General features: G+C 39.4%; 1 protein-coding gene across 1 annotated transcript; it reads left to right on the top strand.

Moving 5' to 3' along the window:
• The first annotated feature begins 3,002 nt into the window (after positions 1-3,002).
• On the top strand, positions 3,003-20,165 carry LOC139731751 (methylcrotonoyl-CoA carboxylase beta chain, mitochondrial-like). Its single transcript, XM_071642633.1, has 14 exons — positions 3,003-3,177; positions 6,208-6,359; positions 7,343-7,444; positions 8,036-8,163; positions 9,464-9,576; positions 10,358-10,471; positions 11,770-11,834; positions 12,696-12,795; positions 13,393-13,561; positions 14,812-14,955; positions 16,018-16,174; positions 16,966-17,080; positions 18,810-18,895; positions 19,949-20,165. Exons 1-14 carry the CDS (start codon positions 3,040-3,042, stop codon positions 20,064-20,066), a joined length of 1,701 nt encoding a protein of 566 aa, XP_071498734.1. The 5' UTR covers positions 3,003-3,039; the 3' UTR covers positions 20,067-20,165.
• Positions 20,166-20,757: the final 592 nt, after the last annotated feature.

The following is a 20,757-nucleotide window of genomic DNA, read 5'->3' on the forward strand; positions in this document are numbered from 1 at the left end:
TACCATAAACAAGTGAGACTGTTTCACGTCGATAAAACGCACAAAAACATGCATCAAATTGCACCATTTACAACATCAAAATGCAAAAAGTTCTTACTGTGGGAGGGGGGGACACCCCCTTCCCACACCCTCCCCTACCCCCTCGCTCGCTCCACTCGCTCGGGTTCAGTCGCGTTCATGATATTCAGTGAACAGAATTAATACAAGAAGTGTATCTAAATTAGACCATTTTATAAGCAAATTGTTCAATAATAATCTACATCAAAATAAACTGCTACCACAAACAAGTGGGACTGTTCGACGTCGATAAAACGCGCAAAAACATGCATCAAATTGCACCATTTACAACATCCAAATGCAAAAAGTTCTTACCGTGGGAGGGGGGACACCCCCCTCCCACACCCTCCCCCCCTCGCTCGCTCCGCTCGCTCGGGCTCGGTCGCTTCGCTCCCTCGCAGACTAACCGCCCCCCCTAAGATGAAATCCTGGCTACGCCGTTGCTTGCAGACTGGTGCTATTTACATTATAATACAATTTATTTACAGATATTTACAAGCACATAGACAATTTGACGAAAATACTAGCCACTGTGATCAACCGTTAGACGGTTTCGAAATGATCCCACAGATGATCTTCTAGTTATAGCTCCAAGTGCCGGTACATCCGCATGTAGGATGAAATATCATATCAACGTAAAAAGTAAGGAGAAAATGCATGACAGAAAAGCCCAACAAAATCAATATAACGTTAGGTCTACACACCGCTTGGGTGAATCAATTATAGCACGAGTTCTGGCTAAGATATCTATTTATGCTGCACATTTGCTATCAAACCCATCCAGAACAACGCCTCACAATAAAAGCAAGTGCTGAATAGATACTCTGCTTTATAAGTATGAGATGTTATCAATATGAAGTTTTCAGCATTATTCTGATATAAACATGACAATAACAAATACACGGGCTAAACAGACTAATTCATTTAACTATTTGCTCTTTTATCTTGATGGCAAAAGACATGCATTTGTGATTTGCTGTCTTTTCTAATACTAAAATTGATATATGATTAATTTCAGTTTTGATTACCAAACTATGAGGTCGAAGACATGCATACAAGGAAAATGTTATGCCGTAATATTGCTGAAATACATATATTTCTGAATATATTGCTGAAACTGGTGGCACTACATCGTCCCCGATTCTTTTATGAAGTACAGTGTACTGAAAATGTGTGTGTTTGCCCTTTTTAAATGTGAGTTTGTAAGCCGGAAAGCAAACACAATGACCGAGCCAGCATGGGCCCTAGCATTCCAGTGAAGAAGTTTTTTTCTTTGTGGGTGTGTGTGTGTGTGTGTGTTAGTGTTAGTGCGGGTGCGTACTGCGTGTGTGTGTGTGTGTGTGTGTGCGTGTTTGTCACAACTCATTTTCATAATGACTTCCGGTATACAATACTCGGTCCAGTGTACTAAGGTTTTTCGTCGGAAAATTCTGTGGATAATTGTTCGATGATGTAATATACAATATACAATATCATTTTTCATTTTTATCATTGGGTAATGTATAGGAAAAAGCATATTGAAAACTTTCGGTCATCTGCTCTTGCCCATAAATCAAGAATTATCTTATAAGCTTACATACTTGTACACATCATTATGCCTATCTTATAGGCATAACAAATGCCTAATGGTGTGTCAGTTTGTAGAGAATGGTACAATTTGTACTAGAAAATTCTCAAAATTACTTTCGCTTTCCATACACCTACGGCCGCGTGATGACGCGAAACATGCGCACTGCACGCTGAGTTTTCTGTGCCTGTCATCAAGGTACGCGTGTCGACTGCACTGATCTCCCACATCAGTGGTCGACTGTCTCGACCAAAGAGGTCTCGACCAATTAAAATTCGGCTGTGCTCACACACCTCAAATTTTACCCAATCAAAGTTGCATTATGTGCACACGCCTACATTTTTGTTTCCGACTAAGTTTTAAGACAGCGAACAGTGTTGTTGCCCAGCTTGACGACTGTTCGAAGGGTTATCACGGTGGTGCAAATATTTATATTTACAGCTCCATTTTACCATTTCACAGTGGCTCTGCTGATCTTCAAAGAATCAGAACAGTTACAGACCGAAAAGAAAAATTCAAAACTTATTACAATTATAAGTATTATTGTTGATTTTTTCAGTGAGGGATGTTTTGGGCTCGTTAATTGTATGTTTTTTGTTTCCTTTTTTTAACATTATAGTCCACAAACTTATTTCTCAATAGACCTATTGATTAATCATCATGTGATATCGCCACCCCCCCCAAAAAAAAGATAATTACATTCCTTTAAATGATGCACCTGAGTGACCTGTGGGCATTTCATAATGCGCTTTTTAATTTGTCAGATATTTCTTTTGCTCTCAGCCTATGCAAGGATGGGAGAATTTCAATAGCTTATTTGTCAGGGATAAAAGATATCTGACAAAAAGCTTGATGAAATGCCCTCCTAGACACAATTTAGGAACTGAAATCTTCCTCTACTTATAACGAATCACGACACTACCTCTGTAATCCCTCTGTGGACCTTGCTGAGAATAATTCTTTCATTTGATTTCTGCAGCAAACGAATTCTTAATCAAAATGTTCAACGTAAAAGATGGAAAAAAAATCAACAGACTAAAAAAGATATACCTGTATTACACAGTCACTTCTTGTCTGATTGCTTGTATGTTCAGGTTTTTTTTTTTCCTTTTTTTTTTCTTTTTTTGCCAGCCCTTCTTATTTTTCTCAAAACTGATAGAAACTGGGGCTCAAAGAGATTTTTCTGGAGTTTCTCTGCATTTCCCGTACAGCGCCCTCTACGTTGAGACATGGAGTGATTTCATTCACGAAATTGAGGATCAGAGCCTAGTTCGGCGGAACAAGCGTATACAACGTCCCAATGGTCCCGATCCCATGATTTTCGCGTGAGCTGCCGTGTGCGTACCGTAACTTGCGCGAAGCTAACACGAAGCGTAGATGAAAGAGACTTAATTTAACTGTTGTGCAAATTTACGATGAACATGAGTACATCAAATCAGTTGTGTCGACTGCTGTTTCAAAGGAGAAATATTCAGTTGATGCGAAGATGTTACCACGCCGAGAAAATCGCTACGATCGGTACACCGGCTGACAAGAATTCTCAGCAATACAAGGTGAGCGATGCCGATGTCCCCGTGTGCGAAGAACAGCTAGTGTTAGGACATCGTACAGCGGTAGCTCGACTGCACGATGAATGCAGTGAGTGAGAGAGTGCACGAGTGGTGGTTAGAACGTCGCCGGAGAGAAGGAGGGGAGAGAGAGCGCTGGGCTGCGCTGGCTAGGCTAGGCTTTAACGTCAGGGATTACTTAGTAGAGACTATGGGTGGTATTCTGAAATCCTTCCTCGGAAGAAATTTCTTCCTAAGTCAGGATATTTTCCTAAGTGGTATTCTAATCTTCCCAAGTTTCTCCATAAGTAACTTTCTTCCTAACCGTTAACCTTTACATTTTGTAGAGTTTTTCCTAACAGGCTAAACTAGACTTCTAACAGTTCTTACTATTGATTACTAAATTAGGAAAATATTCAATGACTAAAACATAAATGTCAAGTTTAATGAGGATGAATCCTATGAATCCAAATTACTGACTTCAGAAGAAGTTGGTATTCCAGTCCGGGAAACCCGCTCATGAGGACCGCTCCCGCGTACGAGGACTGCCCCGCCTCATGAGGACTGCCCCCACGCCTCATGAGGCCCGGGGTTTTAAATCGAGTTTTAATCAACCGATGCAGACAGAGCGCCCATCAAAACACGAGTGCCAGCGTGTTTGCACAATGCAAGACTGCCGCACCTAGCGGCCTGATCCGACTAGTCAGATCAGGCCGTTAGGTGCGCCTCTGCATCGGTTGATTAAAACTCTATTTTTGAAAAAAAAACAGACAGGATTTTTTCTTCTTTTCATCATGGATAGTGGACATGTGTGTGTAACAAAAAAATCACCGTGCAAAGTTGCGACAATTTATACGTCAGATGTGAGATGAATAAGAAGTGAATAGGGGGCCTCATGAGGCGTTTCCCCCCCCCCCCCCCCCTCCCGGGCCTCATGAGGCGTGGGGGCGGTCCTCATGAGGCGGGGCAGTCCTCGTACGCGGGAGCGGTCCTCATGAGCGGGTTTCCCGGACTGATTCTGAAATGCACTTGGGAAAGAATTTTAGGAAGATTATTACTTTAGGAAAGCCCCACCCCTGTTTGTCCTAAGTACGTTATTGTAAATGACAAGCTGCAAAACATGGTGATATTGTGAAAGGCGCGGCGCTTGTCATTCACTGCACACATTATGTAATTTATATGAAATGCGAAATATTTCATGCGAAATGGGCATGAAAAATGGGACATGCTGCACACATACAGGTATGGCATTACCGGACAGCATGGTTACATGGTAATTCCGGATGCGCACATTTTCTGCATACTAATGACTTCTCCCAATTGCCTTTAGAGCATTGTATGGACTGAAATTGCAAAAAATGTGACAAAAAAATGAAAAAAATGCTAAGAAATTCACATTTCACCTCAAACTTGGAAGAAGATGTTGATTTATCACAAGGTTTTATCATGAACTGTTCGAAAAGTTCAAGTTTGATGTTTTACCGTAAAATGCAAATTTCGCCAATTTTTTCTTAGTTGTCTGCTAGGTAAGAATGTGTATGGTGAATCATGGGTATGAATTGTGATTCTGGTGCAAGGACAAGGTGCAAAAGACGTTGTTATTCCATTACAAAAATTGTGTCCAGAATTATAATGCGATTTTACACCGCGCAAAAAGACAACTTTTTGGAGAGGGGTATATTTGAAGTCTATTTTACGGAAATCGGAGTGAATGATTTTCATAATTTTGCCGGATTTGTAATTTTGCCGAATTTGTAATTTACAAGTTGGTTTCTTATGATACAGCATTTTGTATTGGCTTAAGAAAGAACAGTGGGCAGGGATAAGGATGGCCTAATTTGCATTTAGAAGCTCCTAGGAAGAAATTCCAGAATACCAATTCCGTCTTTCCTAGGCACTTCCTAACTTTCTGACTTGGGAAGAAACTTAGGAAGATTTTCAGAATGCCACCCTATATGTCTATAGCTTATACTATAGCTACAGCGTTGTAGCTAGGCCAAAGGGCAAGTTTAGCTTTTAATTCAGTATTTGACTGCAGCAGCAAAGGAAGCCTCCTCTGAATACCATTGCTAATCAGTGCTGTACAGTAGTACCTTAGTTACAATTACAAAATGTAATTTTGCTAATTCAGAGGCTACGTGAATTGAACAATGCACAATGGTGATCATGAAGATGCTTTTTGCCGGCGTTTGCGATTAAAATTGAAGTAGTAATGTATGTTGAGGGGTCAAAATGAGTTGATCAAAGACCGTTAGTCGTTTGCTTGTACTTTGCACCTTGCACCCACTTGTGTTGGCAAGGAGATCTTCAACTCATGATACGCAATCAAATGTCTGCATCATTTTGAGTTATCTAATGTAGATCTCTCTATCTAGCAATGCCTCTAACCATGCTAACATGACCCAGGGTAGTATCACTCAGGCTGTAAAGTTTGGAAAGCTTTTGAGAATTCAAATGATTATCAACTTAGAATAAGGCCACCATTGTTGATTATGATGACTTATATTTGGACAGTTTGTCATCTTTTTTTCAGAACATAGAGCTGTAGTGCACTTCAACTTGTAATTGTAAGCTGCAGGGATGTGCATCAAGTTGAGCATGCAACACTGCCCCCATGTACCCCCCCCCCCCCCCCCCCCCCATTTTCAGTCAGGGGTCCAATCATTCTGAAGATGACTTTCAGCTTTTGTAGCTCTCTATGTATGGAAGTATCCTAATTTTCTTCATACAATCTAGTACAGTTCAAGATTTTTTTTTTCAGGAATACTTTGGGCATTTGACATGACTGTTAAATGGTAAAGAGGTGATTGCATGTCACTAAAATATGGTGATGAATGAATGCTTCCTGTCATTGCAAATTGGTTGTGACTCCAGACACAACTTAATCTCTCCTAGTCAAACAAACGGATCCTGATACTTAGATCAACAATGTTTCATGTTTCCAAATGTTATCGATCTCCTGTACATATGAAGCAATCTCCATTTCATCACAGATCTCCTTGACATTCTGTGTGATGTGTTTTTTCATTTCCACAGGAGAATTTTGAGCAAATGAAAAATCTCGCTTCAGAGCTGAAGTCAGCAGTTTCAAAGATAGCACAAGGAGGAGGAGAGAGGAGTATAGCCAGACATGTGTCGCAAGGAAAGATGCTTGTACGAGAGAGAATAACCACGCTCCTTGATCCAGGGTAAGTCTCCTTTATCTGTGACTGATATGGATAGTTTTGTTGTTGATATATATCACACTGCAAAGAATTACAAAAAGAAATGTATCATTTATACATATATTCTATATTTTTTTTCAAAGTCTCAAATCATATAAGAAATTAAATCATTTAAACGATCAGTGTGAATCTGGCTGGATGATGAGACAACTGCCTTTTGTTTCACATCAATTTATGTCTAAAGTAAAACTGCATGCTTGTATTCTTCGACCGAAAAGTGTATCAAATCTATCAAAGGTTGAGGCATTAAAACTTGCACTGATCAGAAATTTATAGCATATGCTAGCATTGCAGCATATTTATATTATATTGGATGGCTATGAATGGGATACCAGGGGATATTGCACGAGTTAGGGCCAATATTGCACGAATCGAAGATGAGTGCAATATTGACCCTAACGAGTGCAATATTCCCTGGTATTCCATGAATCAAGGCCATCCAATATGATTATTATCATCTATACAATCAAGCAGAGCAAGCATAAACTGCACAAAATTACCCGGCTTCTACTCGTCTTTGAAGTTGACTCGGCAGTCCCATCCCAGCGCTGAAAAGGGGAAGCCCCTAAAACTGCGTATGAAACAAACAACTAGCAATATGTTTGCGCGCTTGTGAAAAATGTAACAAAATGACGCGCACTAGTAGCAAGCGTTTGCGCATTCAGCAAGCGCTCACGCAATAAACGAGACAGAACTGAATATCGTGTGATCTTGAACGGCGAGTAACAACGGTAGCCTATGGGGAATTAATGTGTTGGTCTATGCGATTCGTTCAATAAGCTCTGATATTGAACGGTAAAAAATGAGCGGACTACAATACGCATTTTTAATGCGCCGCGAAAACGTCCTATATAGATGATAATTTAGAATATGATGCAATTTGCAATGTGTGATATCCTTGCTTCATCTGAGCACAAATGCTTCTTTTCTTGTTCTCTCTCACTCAGGTCCCCATTTCTAGAGTTATCCCAACTAGCGGGCTACCAGCTGTATGGTGAAGAGGAGGTGCCAGCAGGTGGCATGGTAACTGGAATCGGGAGAGTTTGTGGGTGAGGAGATATACATTGTGACCATTTTGTTTTTGTTACATATTTGTTATTTTTTTCATGTTTTTTGAATGTGACTTGAGCTTGAAACACTCAGAAGGAACACTCATGCAGTAGTGCTGAATCCATTTCACAAAGCATTTTACAACGTCTGTGACTTAAGAAAATATTGTGGCAGCAATTTTGCAAAAGCCAATCAAATGTTAGCCTTTGAATAATTTGCTTTGTTAGCAGAGGTAAGCTGTTCATTTAGGAAATGGAAAATCCTTGTTCCCAACATATCTTCTATTATCATGCTAATTCATATACTATGAGTTTTTTCTTTGCATGCATTTTCCACTTTGCTTTTCTGTAATTACAAGTTTGTATTTCCAAAATATATGATGCGCTATATAAGAATTGTTGCTGTGTTGGCTCATATTGGCGCATATTGATGAAAGTGGACCCTGATTTGCTAGAAATTTCCCTCTCCCCCAAGAAACAAACAAACAAACAAACAAGCAAACAAGCAAACAAATAAAAGGTGTGTGTGACTGAAAGAGACACTCTCTATTTCTTGAGCCATTTTGACACAGTTTTCTTCTCTTCCGACAGAACGGAGTGCATGATAGTCGCCAACGATGCCACAGTGAAGGCCGGCACCTATTATCCCATCACGGTCAAGAAACACTTGCGGGCCCAGGAGATTGCCAGGGAAAACAACATACCTTGCATATATCTCGGTGAGATTTCTGTTTTCTGGTGCATTCTGGAGTATTTTGGACACCAGTGTAACCATTAGATGTTTACCATGAAATTTGATTCGAGATAGACGGTTGTTTCTTAACTAGTGCTATGACTGCCAGAGGGAGAAAAAACAAAATGTCTTGCAATGTCTGGATGAGATTTTGTATTCGATGGACCATTTGGTTGTGGAGATTAAATCTGACTTGTAAGGACAAGTTGCAACTAGTACCATGCTTACAAAAGAAAACAACATACCTCTCTTGCATCAAGATGAGATATAACTTGTAGAAAGCTTCAGATACTTTGAAACTGTTTCAGTTATAATACATTTTACCTTTTGTGGAGTCAACATGCAATTTTTTTACCCGATTGTGCAATTGTAAAGGTGACACAGCATGCAAATTATCAATATAGGTGAAGTTGAGAGTGTGATATGCTGTTGTGTCTCTTTAACTGCTGCAAACCATATGTGACCCTGCACCTCAAAACAAACAAAAAGTCGCCAGACATGAATTTTTAGTTAAGACCATATTCTGAAAAAGCAGACTTTAAGCTTTAAAATGATGTATAACTCAAATCAATGGACTCTCCTATCCTATCTAAATATTGGAAAGAAAGCACAAACTCAGGAAAAGTGTGAACTGAGAAAAGAGGCTCTGAAGTACAGTGTACATTCAAGCGCTTTCATAATCTTTACCAAACTGTGCTGGCTGTGCGATGAATGGGACAAAAAAACAGGAAGTAAACCACCAGAGTAACAACAATGAAGGGATTATCAGATTAAACTGAAATTAAGCATGCCTCATTAACACATTCTGTCCATAATTAATGCCAACTTTCAAAGCAGTAGCACTATCCTTTCAAAAGTTATTAGAGTTGAAAGTGAAGAGTGTGGACAAGGTTTTTCAGAAATGAAAAAGGGATTCTAAAGACACACCTAATCACACTATTCTACCAAAAATGTTCGAGATCAACTGCTAAAAAAAACACACTTTCCTGCCCGTTTTATGATACCAAATTTTAGCATAATGTAAAAGAAGACCCGCTCTTTCAGAAAATGTGAAAAAGTCAAGTTCGGCTAGGTTGACCCATTTCACTTATTTTCAGTCCTCACGCAAAATCAGTGTGTCTGACTTTATGTTTGTTTTGAAGTGCACGGTCACATATGTTGAGCTTGATACTGTTAGGATTGTATCTTGCAGTTGATATTCCCCATGATGCAGTGATCACATAATGCAAGTGTAGACATGTCGTGTTATCAACTTGAAAACCATTCCTGTGATCTGTTCATTTCAGTTGACTCGGGAGGTGCAAATCTGCCAAGACAAGATGAGGTCTTCCCCGGGAAAGAAAACTTTGGCAGAATTTTCTTCAATCAGGCTACAATGTCAGCAGCTGGAATCCCCCAGGTAAATGACTCATTTTATCTCATTGATATTGCTCCTTGGTCTTACAAGTCACAAACTCTTAGCCGGAACAACTCAGACAGACACCATGCTAAAAGAATTTCTCATTTATTATTGACGTCTTGTGCAGATGTGATATCTTTCACACGCTAATTCATCCCCATGATTTTGTGCTTCCTTTGTGATTTCTTTAATTCATATTCTTCGTGAGTTTTCACTGAGGCTAAGATTTTTTCTTTTCAGTTTACATAATGATTGCGGACCAATGGACTTCTAACATCTTCAAAGCAAACATCATGTCTGTTCCTATAATATCTTCCTGTTCATGAATATACATCAATTTCCTCATTAAAACTTCACCAGCTTGTAGGGGTTATGGGAAGAAGAAAGCCCCCCCCCCCCCCCCAAAAAAAAAAGAAGAAAACATGGGAAAAAAAAAACTATACGAGGTGAACAGAAAATGCAGGCTAGTTTACAGTACAGGTACTTGCCAACTATTCCCAGCAAAGAAGAGTATTCCTTTTTTTGTTTGTTTGTTTGTTGAAGAAAAAATGAAGAAGCTGTACTCGACTTTGAATTGCTATTTTGCAGAGACTGATGTATGTGAGATGGCTGAAAATTCCTATGTAGCAACATTTCTCACATTCATTACTATTTCAGGGTTGGCTGGTAGGGACAATACAAATTTGATTGCGATCTGCAAATGCATGTAAAAATGTTAGGTCACGGAGACTTCTCATTTTCAATCAATGTCTGTATCTGCCTGCTCAATTTGCTGTTGCAGATAGCCGTCGTGATGGGCAGCTGTACGGCCGGAGGCGCCTACGTGCCAGCCATGGCCGATGAGAGCATCATAGTCAAAGAGCAGGGGACAATTTTCCTGGCTGGCCCTCCGCTGGTGAGTATTATACAACACTTCAAAAGAATGTAGCTATCTGATTGGTCGATTGCTCATCACGTGACGTTCAGTTAAATGTTCCAGTGCATGCTGTCGCTGTTAGCCGCGCAAATTTGTTTGACCAAAAATGGATACCGCACAGTTGAATGTTATTAATTTCCATTGACTCCCGTGTTAGTCTCACAATTGACTCAGTGATTGTTCCATTGCACAGCTCTGAAGTCACAATAAACAAACCTTTGCCGTGCGCACTCAGCAATTATAATTGTACTTACAAGTACATATTTTGTCACTCATTTTTGTAAACAACTTCAACCGATCACAGTATACGGCTGACTGTGACTGTGCTACTTATTTGCCTTTCACAGAAAATGGTTGCCATTTCTAGGCTTTTTTCAAGAATGTGTGTGGACCACATCTGTTGACATCCAAGGTGTTTTATAAAACAAATAGTGTATGGTCTTTACTCATGCAAGGGAACAAGATTTTACACTCTGAGAAAAATGAGGCACACTATTCAACTCTGCTTTTCCTCGTTGAATAGAGCACCTCTATCTTTCACCTCGTGCGAAATCTTTACCATTGCACTCGTGACCATTTACTTTTTGTATATAATCAGGGGGCGCAATGCTGTCAGCATCACAGCAAATGGCATTCCAAAACTGTGGCCCCTGTGTAACCATTCTGTTTCTTTGTCAAATACAAAGCTGTTCTCTAGTTAAAGGGAACATATCTAATTTTGATGCATACAGTGTACAACTTTTCTAACATTGCGCAAATGATGTACAATGTCAAGAGAGAAATGTAATGGATGTCAGCATCATCGAAGTTTATGTTTACAGTATTTTCACGTCTCATTGCAAAACGTGTACTGTATATGCCATATATTTTGCGAGTCCAATATTTCACATATTTGAACTTGTACGACAATTTTGTGAGTGGCTGAATTTGTCATCGAGAATCACATTAACAGAAGGAGAAAGAAGTACTATCCCTTTTCAATGAAAAAAGCTAGTGATTTCTCAAGTTTGAAAAAAAAACAAAAACAATGCATCTGTGTTACGCAAGGCAATATTATCGTGAGTTGTTCATTTGTAATTACAAGATGTGCAACGTTTATGGAAAAAAAAACACATACTGTAAAATATACTGTGTCTACAGTAGTCAGTGTAACAGGGGGAAAAATGAAACCATACTAACTGATATCTGTAGATTGTTATTATTATTTTAGCCGGGCTGGTGAAAGGGTGGAGTTAGATATGATTCATCTGTTATATGTTGTCACACTACATCACTAGGTGCGCGCCGCCACGGGAGAAGTGATCTCGCCGGAGGACCTGGGTGGAGCTGATCTCCATTGCAGGTAAAACTCAGGATTCTGTCTGCCAACTGTATCAACCTGAGCTGATGTGTACTCAAAACTTGCTTCCCCAAGAAGAAGCGATCAATCTTTGGATGATCTCAGTATGGTGATATGATGCCGCAGCAGGCAGAATTATAATCAGTGAATGTTGTCATATTTTTTATTGTTCGTTATCATGATGTTCTATACTGTTAAACAAATAGAGTAATTTTTCTTTAAAGTCTTTGAATCAGTCGATTATGGAGTATCTTTTTCATTTCGTTGTCAAGGTCTTTTTCTTTAGATAGTTATAGTCTAGTTACACAACTTGTATTCAAATTGATTAATATTAATAAATCTGTTGATATTATTACATTTTCAATTCCTCTACATCAATTATTAAGGGTGAAAGTCCTCATTCATAAAACCAGCCATCTTCAAATTCATTCCAGGGTAACATTTGATATGAAAACTGTCAATGTTGCTAAAAAAAGCACTTGTAGATTATGCATTCTGAAATTGACATTGTTCATGGCTGTATGTCGTGGGCATTTGTGTTAATTCGTAGGTCATCACTAGGTTCTATAGAGATGACAGAATCAGATCTTTTATGTTCTTGTGCTGCTGTAATAAAGTTACTGCTCTGCTGTGTCTACCAACTGCCTTGTTTAATCTAAGCTGTAAGTAATACTCCTACTCTTATTCAAGACCTAGCCATTTATATGCAAGCGAGGACTTCTGGTATTATCACCAGCGACTAATGTAAATGAAACAAGAGGCAGTTTTGTGCCTGGTCTTTCAGTCCCCTTCTCTCTTTCCAATCCAGCGTGATTTTTAAAACATCAGTATAAAATGGACCGTTTCGTCTTCACTTGCTGACAGGGTATCAGGTGTAACTGACCACTTTGCCAATGACGAGCAACATGCACTGTACCTAGCCAGGAGAGCGGTGGCAAATTTGAACAGGAAAAAGGAAGTCAATGTAAGTTGACACCACATGATATTAAGTTCAATGTCAGGCATGAAAGGTACAGACATTACAGGATTTTTTTTTTTTTAATGTAGCCTTGGGCATGCAATATTTGCCTAACATTTCCTGCTTTTCCTGTATAGCTCTTGGATTGTCCACTTTAAAGGTAAAACATAGTTTCCACATGCCTGCTGAAAGAAAATTTTTGCTCTAAAATGGGCATGTATGCATGAGGAATGTGTGAAAGAACACTGTGATAACAATGTGATAACACAGTATCAGTTGCATTACGATGAAAATACTACCCAAAAAAGTTAGATTCAGATTGGACATAAAGGGGAGGTCCTGTGTGTTGGGTAGTCATGACGCATGCTTGTAAAAATGCCCTCGTCATTCATCGCAAAGAGCAGGGTGCTAACCTGGTAAAGAAGTCCACCTACCTACCAACAAAAGAAAAAGCGGCGAATGATCCCGACCCCTCGTGCTTTGCCCCAGGTGACTAGCAATCGACAGCAAATGGTATCTACCAGGCACATTATGCCGTATGAAGAAGAAGTTCAAGCTTTTGATTGTGAAGGTTGTATGTTTTTGGTTTTCCCCCGCTGCCAGATCCCAATCCAGAAGCCGAGGGAACCGCTTTACGATCCCGAGGAGCTGTACGGGATCGCGTCAGTGGACTTCAGCAAGGTCTACGACATCAGGGAGGTGGTTGCGAGAATCGTGGACGGCAGTGTCTTCCACGAGTTCAAGCAGCAGTACGGAGACACACTTGTCACAGGTGATAAATCTCTTTCTCACGCCACCTCGATGTTGATATATATTTGACTCTGGTGACTCAAGGCGATTGTAATAATCACTACCTTGAAAATGATATAGAGTGCACTCCCGTTATAACGAACACAGTTATAACGAGATTTCCGGTTACAACAAAGTAAAAATCCAGGCCGTAACACTGTCCGCTCTATGTTTTTTATTGTTTATTTGTTCGGTTATAACAAAATTTTGATGTAACCAAAGAAAGTGGCTGGTCTCGAGGACTTCGTTATAACGGGAGTCCACTGTACAGCATTTTCTATGATGCATGACTCTGATTGGCTGTCAACCAGTTTGCATTCATACCTTTCGATACTCGGTAATTTACTTGTGTCAGTTTCTTTACTTCACTTCTTACGTATGTGTTCTAATGTGCATCAGTTCATTCCCTGCATTGAGTTTAGTACTCGTCAATCAAATTTTTACCCTAGATATCAGAGTTGAATCAGTGAAGCTGATTTCATAGTAGGCACTGTGGAAGCTGTCTTGCTTAGCCAGTCTCATATTTTGATACTCTTCACATCCAAGCGCTGGCACTGAAGATTTTTGCCAATTTTTTTTTTTTTGATCACGTTCAGTACAACATTCCACTCTATGTAAATATTAATGTTGCGACAAGAAATGCTACTGAATGCAGAATTTTATAATTATTTACCGACTCAATTACATTATTTTAGATTTTATTCTTTATCTTTTGAAAGAGCCTGTCCATCTTTCCAATTTTTTTATCAGTAGTTTTTAGCATAAATGGTCTGCAGCAGGTCTTGTAATCCTTTTATATCATTTTTGCGGCTTCACAATGCTCAATTTACAATGTATATAGGGACTCATTTTAATAGTCAACCATTTAGGTTTTGGTTGTGTGCAATTGCTCTCAAAACACTGTTTCAGTCATATATATTGTGCTTTTTGTGACTTAGTACATTCAGTATGCAACTGTTATGATGTAGAAATGATATGCCCTTGTCTGCTGCACTCAAAAAACCTTTAAAGCTGGCTTTGAAATATCATACAGATATCATGTCATTTATGGCATGATATCTGTCAAAATCAAATATGAGATGAGAGTTTTTTTTGGCTCAATCACCACCAAAACAACAATAACAGCAACAACAACAAAAGACCACCAAAAAACAAAGTCTCCGCACAAAGTCAGAGACTGCACAATAAGTTTTCTCTCACTTGCATGAATATTAACGCCTTCCCTTGTTCCAGGCTTTGCTCACATCCACGGCTACCCAGTGGGTATCCTGGGAAACAATGGCGTGCTCCTTTCATCCTGTGCCCTCAAGGCAACCCACTTCATCGAACTGTGCTGCCAGCGAAAGATCCCCCTCCTCTTCCTCCAGAACATCACAGGTCAGTGCGTGGATCCGTCACCATCCTTTCCCACTTTGTCTGTTTCCGAGTCATGTTTGAAAATGGCACTGCTTGACGATGGCTGCATTTAGTCCCAGATATAGCGAATCGTGCTGGAGCATTCATACTCATTTTCTGAACCATGCCACTCGGGTACCTCCAAGGCTCACTTCTTTCATTAGTCTTCTACATGCTAACATATTGTGTAAAAAAGAAGCAAGAGAATTACAGCTGAAAATGAATGCTCAATGCTTCCAAGCAACAGGTGAAAATCTGTAAATGAATTGATTTCTCTTAATTAGTAGTGTTCAATTGAACACTAATGTTAACTGTTTCCTAGCATGTTTTTTTTTTTTTTTCATAATCTTGATAGTGACAGGATAATTTCAAAAAATGTTTCAACGCATCAACTTTTGTTGTTTCATCGATTTGAGCTTTATCATGCTCAGTCAATACAGTTTAACAGTTGTCTCATATGAGCTGCCTCAATATTAGACGTTGTCTTTGATGTGAGCTTTGTCAAGATTTAACCAAGTTTTGCCTTGTATGATGTTTGTAATGCTGATGTGAGCTGATATGATTTCGGTTTTTCCAGTTTTACACATGAACCATCACAGTGGTTTTTGGCCCATGTCTTGAAATTTCTGACACACACTGTGTACTGTGTGATTGTGCCTTTGGGCACATAATACTTTCTACATGTGTTTCATATTTTACTTGACAACCTGCTACTGCAAAAGTGAAATATTTTTCTTTGTGGAAAATTTTCACAAATTTTGTGTTCCGCACTAACTGCCACAGAAATGAAAACCTGCCAATATTTCTGGAGATATCAAATTATGTACAAAACACTGATTTTGTGGTACAATGTAACTTTTAAACATGTGAGGATTACACAAATATGCCCAAATTTGATCAAAGAAAGTTTCATAGTAGGCAGGTAAGCAGCTGTGATATATTGAAATTTCCCTTTTGCTGCTAAGTGTAGGCCACTGGTATAACAGTATTCAACCTCATCCTATTTTTGTCATGTGCTTTTCTGATTTTTGAAAAAAAAAAAAGGTTTCATGGTGGGCAGGGAAGCGGAGGCAGGAGGGATCGCCAAGAACGGCGCCAAGATGGTGACGGCCGTTGCCTGTGCCAACGTACCAAAGATCACTCTCATCGTTGGTGGCTCCTTCGGCGCTGGCAACTACGGCATGTGCGGAAGAGCTTACAGGTCAGTCGAAAACAAAACGGGCTCTCACCATGTGGAATGTAGAGATGCCTGGAGAGTTACTTACCGATCAAAGGGCACTTTCGCACCATTTTCCAGCTGGCTTCGATGAATAGAGCAAAGTCAGATGAACGAAATGGTTGCTGTTCCATGGTCAACAATCAACTCTGTGCTTGTTTTTGTGCTCATGTGATTGGGAGTTAATAAGGAAAAAAAATTGATCTAAAAAATGCTAGTGCTCAGCATTGCATCAGCATTATATTAAGAACATACCTAGGTTTGGGGACAAAAAGCATTATTTACAAACGTTTAGTGGTATCAAATTTAAGCCAATGGAAAAGATTCCATGTTGAAAGGCCAAGGTCTTCACTTCTAGAACTTGTGTTCTCAAATGCTCATTTACACCGGACAACTGACTACAGGTGCCTTGTAGTGAAATGCTTTAGTCCTGACATGTGAAGTGGCACATAATCCATACAGAATCTTTTGGCTGTAGATTTGATATCATGGTGCATACTTTGTATATATGTGTATGTTACCTTCATTTCATACTCTCAAGAAGCCTTATATCCTCTTTTGTGTTGAACTTGCCGCACCAATTGTTAAACAAAAAGCAGAATTTGAAAAAAAAAAAGAAACAAAAAGATATTAAAAAGCCTTGAATTGAAATCACCCACCTTTCATTAGATATATTTTTGTTGTTGTTGTTGTTCTGTTTTATGGTTGTTGTTGTTGTTTTTTTGCAGATGCTAATTAAAATAATAATTATATTCTTTTGATTTGTGGTTGTACAGTCCGCGATTCCTGTACATGTGGCCCAATGCACGCATCTCAGTGATGGGTGGGAAGCAGGCTGCTCTGGTACTGACACAGGTCATGGCTGCCCAGAGGAAGAGGGAGGGTCTAGAGGTAAAGTTGATCTTCCAGTTTCTCTCTCAGATTTGTAAATTTTCGTGAACTTCTTTCTGTGGGTTGCTGATTTTGTGCAGATTTAATGACTTGGAGCAATTCCACCAAATCTTTCTCTACTATATCTAAATCGTGTAGAAATCTTGGAGTATTATTTGATTCTACAATGCCCATGTCTGTTTAGATCTCTGCTGTCTGTAAATCTGTGAGGTATCAGTTACGCAATTTGGGCATTATTCGCAAGTTAAACTCGTTCAGCCACAGAAAAAATAGTTCATGCTCTTATATCGTCCCGACTTGGCTTTGGTAATCAACTCCTATTTCAGCTACCACAATCTCAACTTTCATGGTTACAAAAATTGCAAAATTCAGCAGCTCGCATTGTTATCCTTACCAGGAGAAATACTCACATTACCCCTGTTTTGTCCTCATTGCATTGGTTACCCATTGAATCTCGCATCGTATTTAAACTATTACTATTTGTTTTTCATTGCATACACGGATCTGACCAAGAGTACAATGTTAATTTTCTGACATTTTATAATTTTCCCAGATGTTTAAGGTCATCCGATTGTAGATTGCTTGTTGTTCCAAAAACGAAAAAATCATGCTGGGATCAGTCATTTGCACATGCTGGACCTTACCTGTGGAATCAGTTGCCTCAAGCTATCTGTTACATTTCGAATGTTGACTCCTTTAAAGTTGCCCTCAAGACTCATTTGTTTGTAACCATTTTCCAGTAGAATTGTATATTATGATTTTTTTTTCCATCATCATTATTGTGTCATTCATTTTCATGTGCATGTTTGTGTATTAAGGATTTTTGTATTTCATAAGTCACTTCTTCTACTGCGCCTTGAGCACGTTAGCTATGTGGAATTGGCGCATTATAAGTACCCTGTATTATTATTATATATAAAGCCCTGTTTTAACAGACCTTTCTGTAGCAATGCGGCAACAAAGTCCAGAGAATGAAATTCCTCTAAAATTCAATGAAAACGCAGGAGAGAGTGAGGGGTACAGTTTTACCAGACACACACCGAAAACCTTACTTGGGTAGGTTTCCATGAAGGGGATGTGTCCACTGATGCAACCACAAGTTTGTACCTACCATGCCTACCTGCCAGCGCTGCCTATTGTTTTAGATTGTGCATGTACAATCATTGATATCAACTACATACATGTAGAGATCAGTGGTTACAATCCATGTACATGATCGGCGCGTAGCCGTAGCGTGTCAGTCATTCTCTGTCTGCAAAGTTGTGCATGCGAGTTGAGTGTATCAAAGGAATGTTACCGCAGTTGTGTTCTAGTAGAAGGATTGCCAGGGTAATGTCAGGGTTATGCTAGGGTAGAATTTGGCAAGTTACGGTAACAACATCCGAGCAACACTTTGTGGGGACCGTTTTAACAAGCAGGGTGAAAAAGGACATTACCCAGATGTATGCCATAGTAACTCTAGTTTGAAAGGCTCTCTTTAAAAACAAGGCTTTAGATATGCAGTGAAATTCAGGGTCACCAATTTAACCCTTTCCATTCCAGTGAGTCAAATGTGTACAAATTTCACAAACATACCTGTTAACAGGAAATTAATGTGGCATGCACAGGGTTAAATGATAAAAAATGATTAATTCTACAGCAAAATCTCCCCCCCCCCCCCCAGGAATTGATGGGCTAAAGCCATCGTTGTTTGATTCTGTGAATTAATCCTCTGCTCCGTCCCATCCAGTTGTCCAAAGAGGAAGAGGAAGCAATCATGGCACCCATCCTTGCCAAGTATGAGGAGGAAGGAAGCCCGTACTATTCTAGCGCCAGGTAAGACCCATTCAGACCGCCACCCATAAAGAACAGAAAGAACACCCATGCTGTGAAAAGAAGAGTTTATAACACTTGTGGGGCATAGCTGACAGTCTGTACCAGTGGAGTAGGAAAATATGGGTATTTATTACCCCCACAACCCCCCCCCCCCATGAAAAAAAAAAATGATGGTGATGATGATGATAACATCAAAATAACTATATTTTACAAATGACTTAAGTAATCTATATTTAATACACTAGCTGTAAAAAAAAAAAAAAAAAAAAAACCTTGAATAATATATTGTTTACTCATTATTTATCTAGCGATCCACATCCCACAAGCTTTGCTTTTTAGTAGATCGCTATTTTCCATGATTGAAGTTATTTTCCGAACGCTCACGAAGTATACATGCATTGTTCCTCGTAATTATTGTACATTATGTTGTTATGTATAATTTATTTCATATACTACATGAATCTTTTTGTAAACGTTTGGACAATTTCATTCATGTATACTTTGTATTATGTTTATGATCTTCGTTGATTGGAAATAAACTATGATTGAATTGAATTGAATTGAACATGGTTGATTTTATTGAATAATTCTGCAATCTGTGTTTGTTCTGATCCCCTTACATATATGTTGTTTCTTCCTGTAGGAGGTTGAATTATGAATAAGTTAAGCGCTGGTATTTTATGTTTAGTAGGAAAACCAGAAGACAAATATCATTGATAATACTCATAGAGGTTTGTTTGAAAAGTTAGAGTCTTTTTTTAAACAATGAGCCTAAAGGCAGGTGAAAATTCTGTGTATTTCTGGGTGCGTGGGTATGTGTGTCTTGAAGAAGCCTTGCGCTGAATCAATGCTAAAGAGTTTTTTGCTGTCTTTCTCCTAAAGAAGTAATGGGTGTTTTGTTCACATGGTATGAGCAGAGTGCCAGCAAACATCTTGTTAAAGTAATGGTATTTTGTTCACATGGCATGTGCAAAATGTGACTATGTGAGCATATAAACTGGTGGTGTGTATTACAGCCAACATTTTCCTTGTTTTCTCTTCCCACTCCCCCAGGCTATGGGATGATGGGGTCATTGATCCGGCCGACACCCGGAAGGTCCTTGCCCTCAGTCTTAGTGCTTCTCTGAATGCCCAGGTTCCTGACACACAGTTTGGGGTGTTCCGCATGTAACCCCTCCTCTGAGCAGACCGACCAAATGTGACAATGTTTTAATATCCCCTGCTTTGTCGGCATCATCATCGTCGTCGGCAGCGGGTCGTCGGCAGTCTCTCTCGGGAGTTACATCGCCATTTCTGTAGTTCCCCTCTGGTTTGATTTAGGTATCGGTTGGAAAGAACGGTGGGCTTGGGTTGGGTGGTGGGAGTATGTGATAGGATAAGCAGGCACCACAGACTAACAGAAACTCTAGAACCCCAAAAGACTTTTGCTGCACAGGGTATATTTTGTACTAATGGGATCTTCACCTATGAAGTGGTCGAAAAGGCTTTCCTTTCATTGCTAGATGGTTTCAGAGTTTCCAATTTCCTTCACTATATCTAATTCCCTGTACATGCATTACAGCCCTTTTGTATCGAAACTGGACTTGGCTCATGGATCCGTTTAAAGAAGTCAAGCCCCTACCTTCATGACAAGAGCTCTGGTATACTTGTCGTAGCACATGGCATGATCTTATAAAGACTGCAGTGAAAACCACAATATCCCGTTGGAACAAGAACATAAAAAAACAAAAACCTGCAATCCAAATGCATATGTAGGTTTGTTAAGTGGTCTGTAGTCTCAAGTACTCCTCACAATTTGAGTGTCAGTTTCCTGTTTTTGCCGTTAATGAAAGATATAGTACAGTCCCAACCCCAACCTCCCC

The sequence above is a fragment of the Diadema antillarum genome, unplaced genomic scaffold (assembly GCF_040938485.1).
Source record: "Diadema antillarum isolate AM-2024a unplaced genomic scaffold, OU_Dant_1.0 seq00000384_RagTag, whole genome shotgun sequence".
Lineage (NCBI taxonomy): Eukaryota > Metazoa > Echinodermata > Echinoidea > Diadematoida > Diadematidae > Diadema > Diadema antillarum.

Coding starts and splice junctions, on each gene's coding strand:
- LOC139731751 (XM_071642633.1), top strand. CDS start 3,040: ATGAACATGAGTACATCAAATCAGTTGTGTCGACTGCTGTTTCAAAGG. Junction 7,445..8,035: donor GGAATCGGGAGAGTTTGTGG/GTGAGGAGATAT, acceptor CTCTTCCGACAG/AACGGAGTGCATGATAGTCG. Junction 12,796..13,392: donor ACAGGAAAAAGGAAGTCAAT/GTAAGTTGACAC, acceptor CCCCGCTGCCAG/ATCCCAATCCAGAAGCCGAG.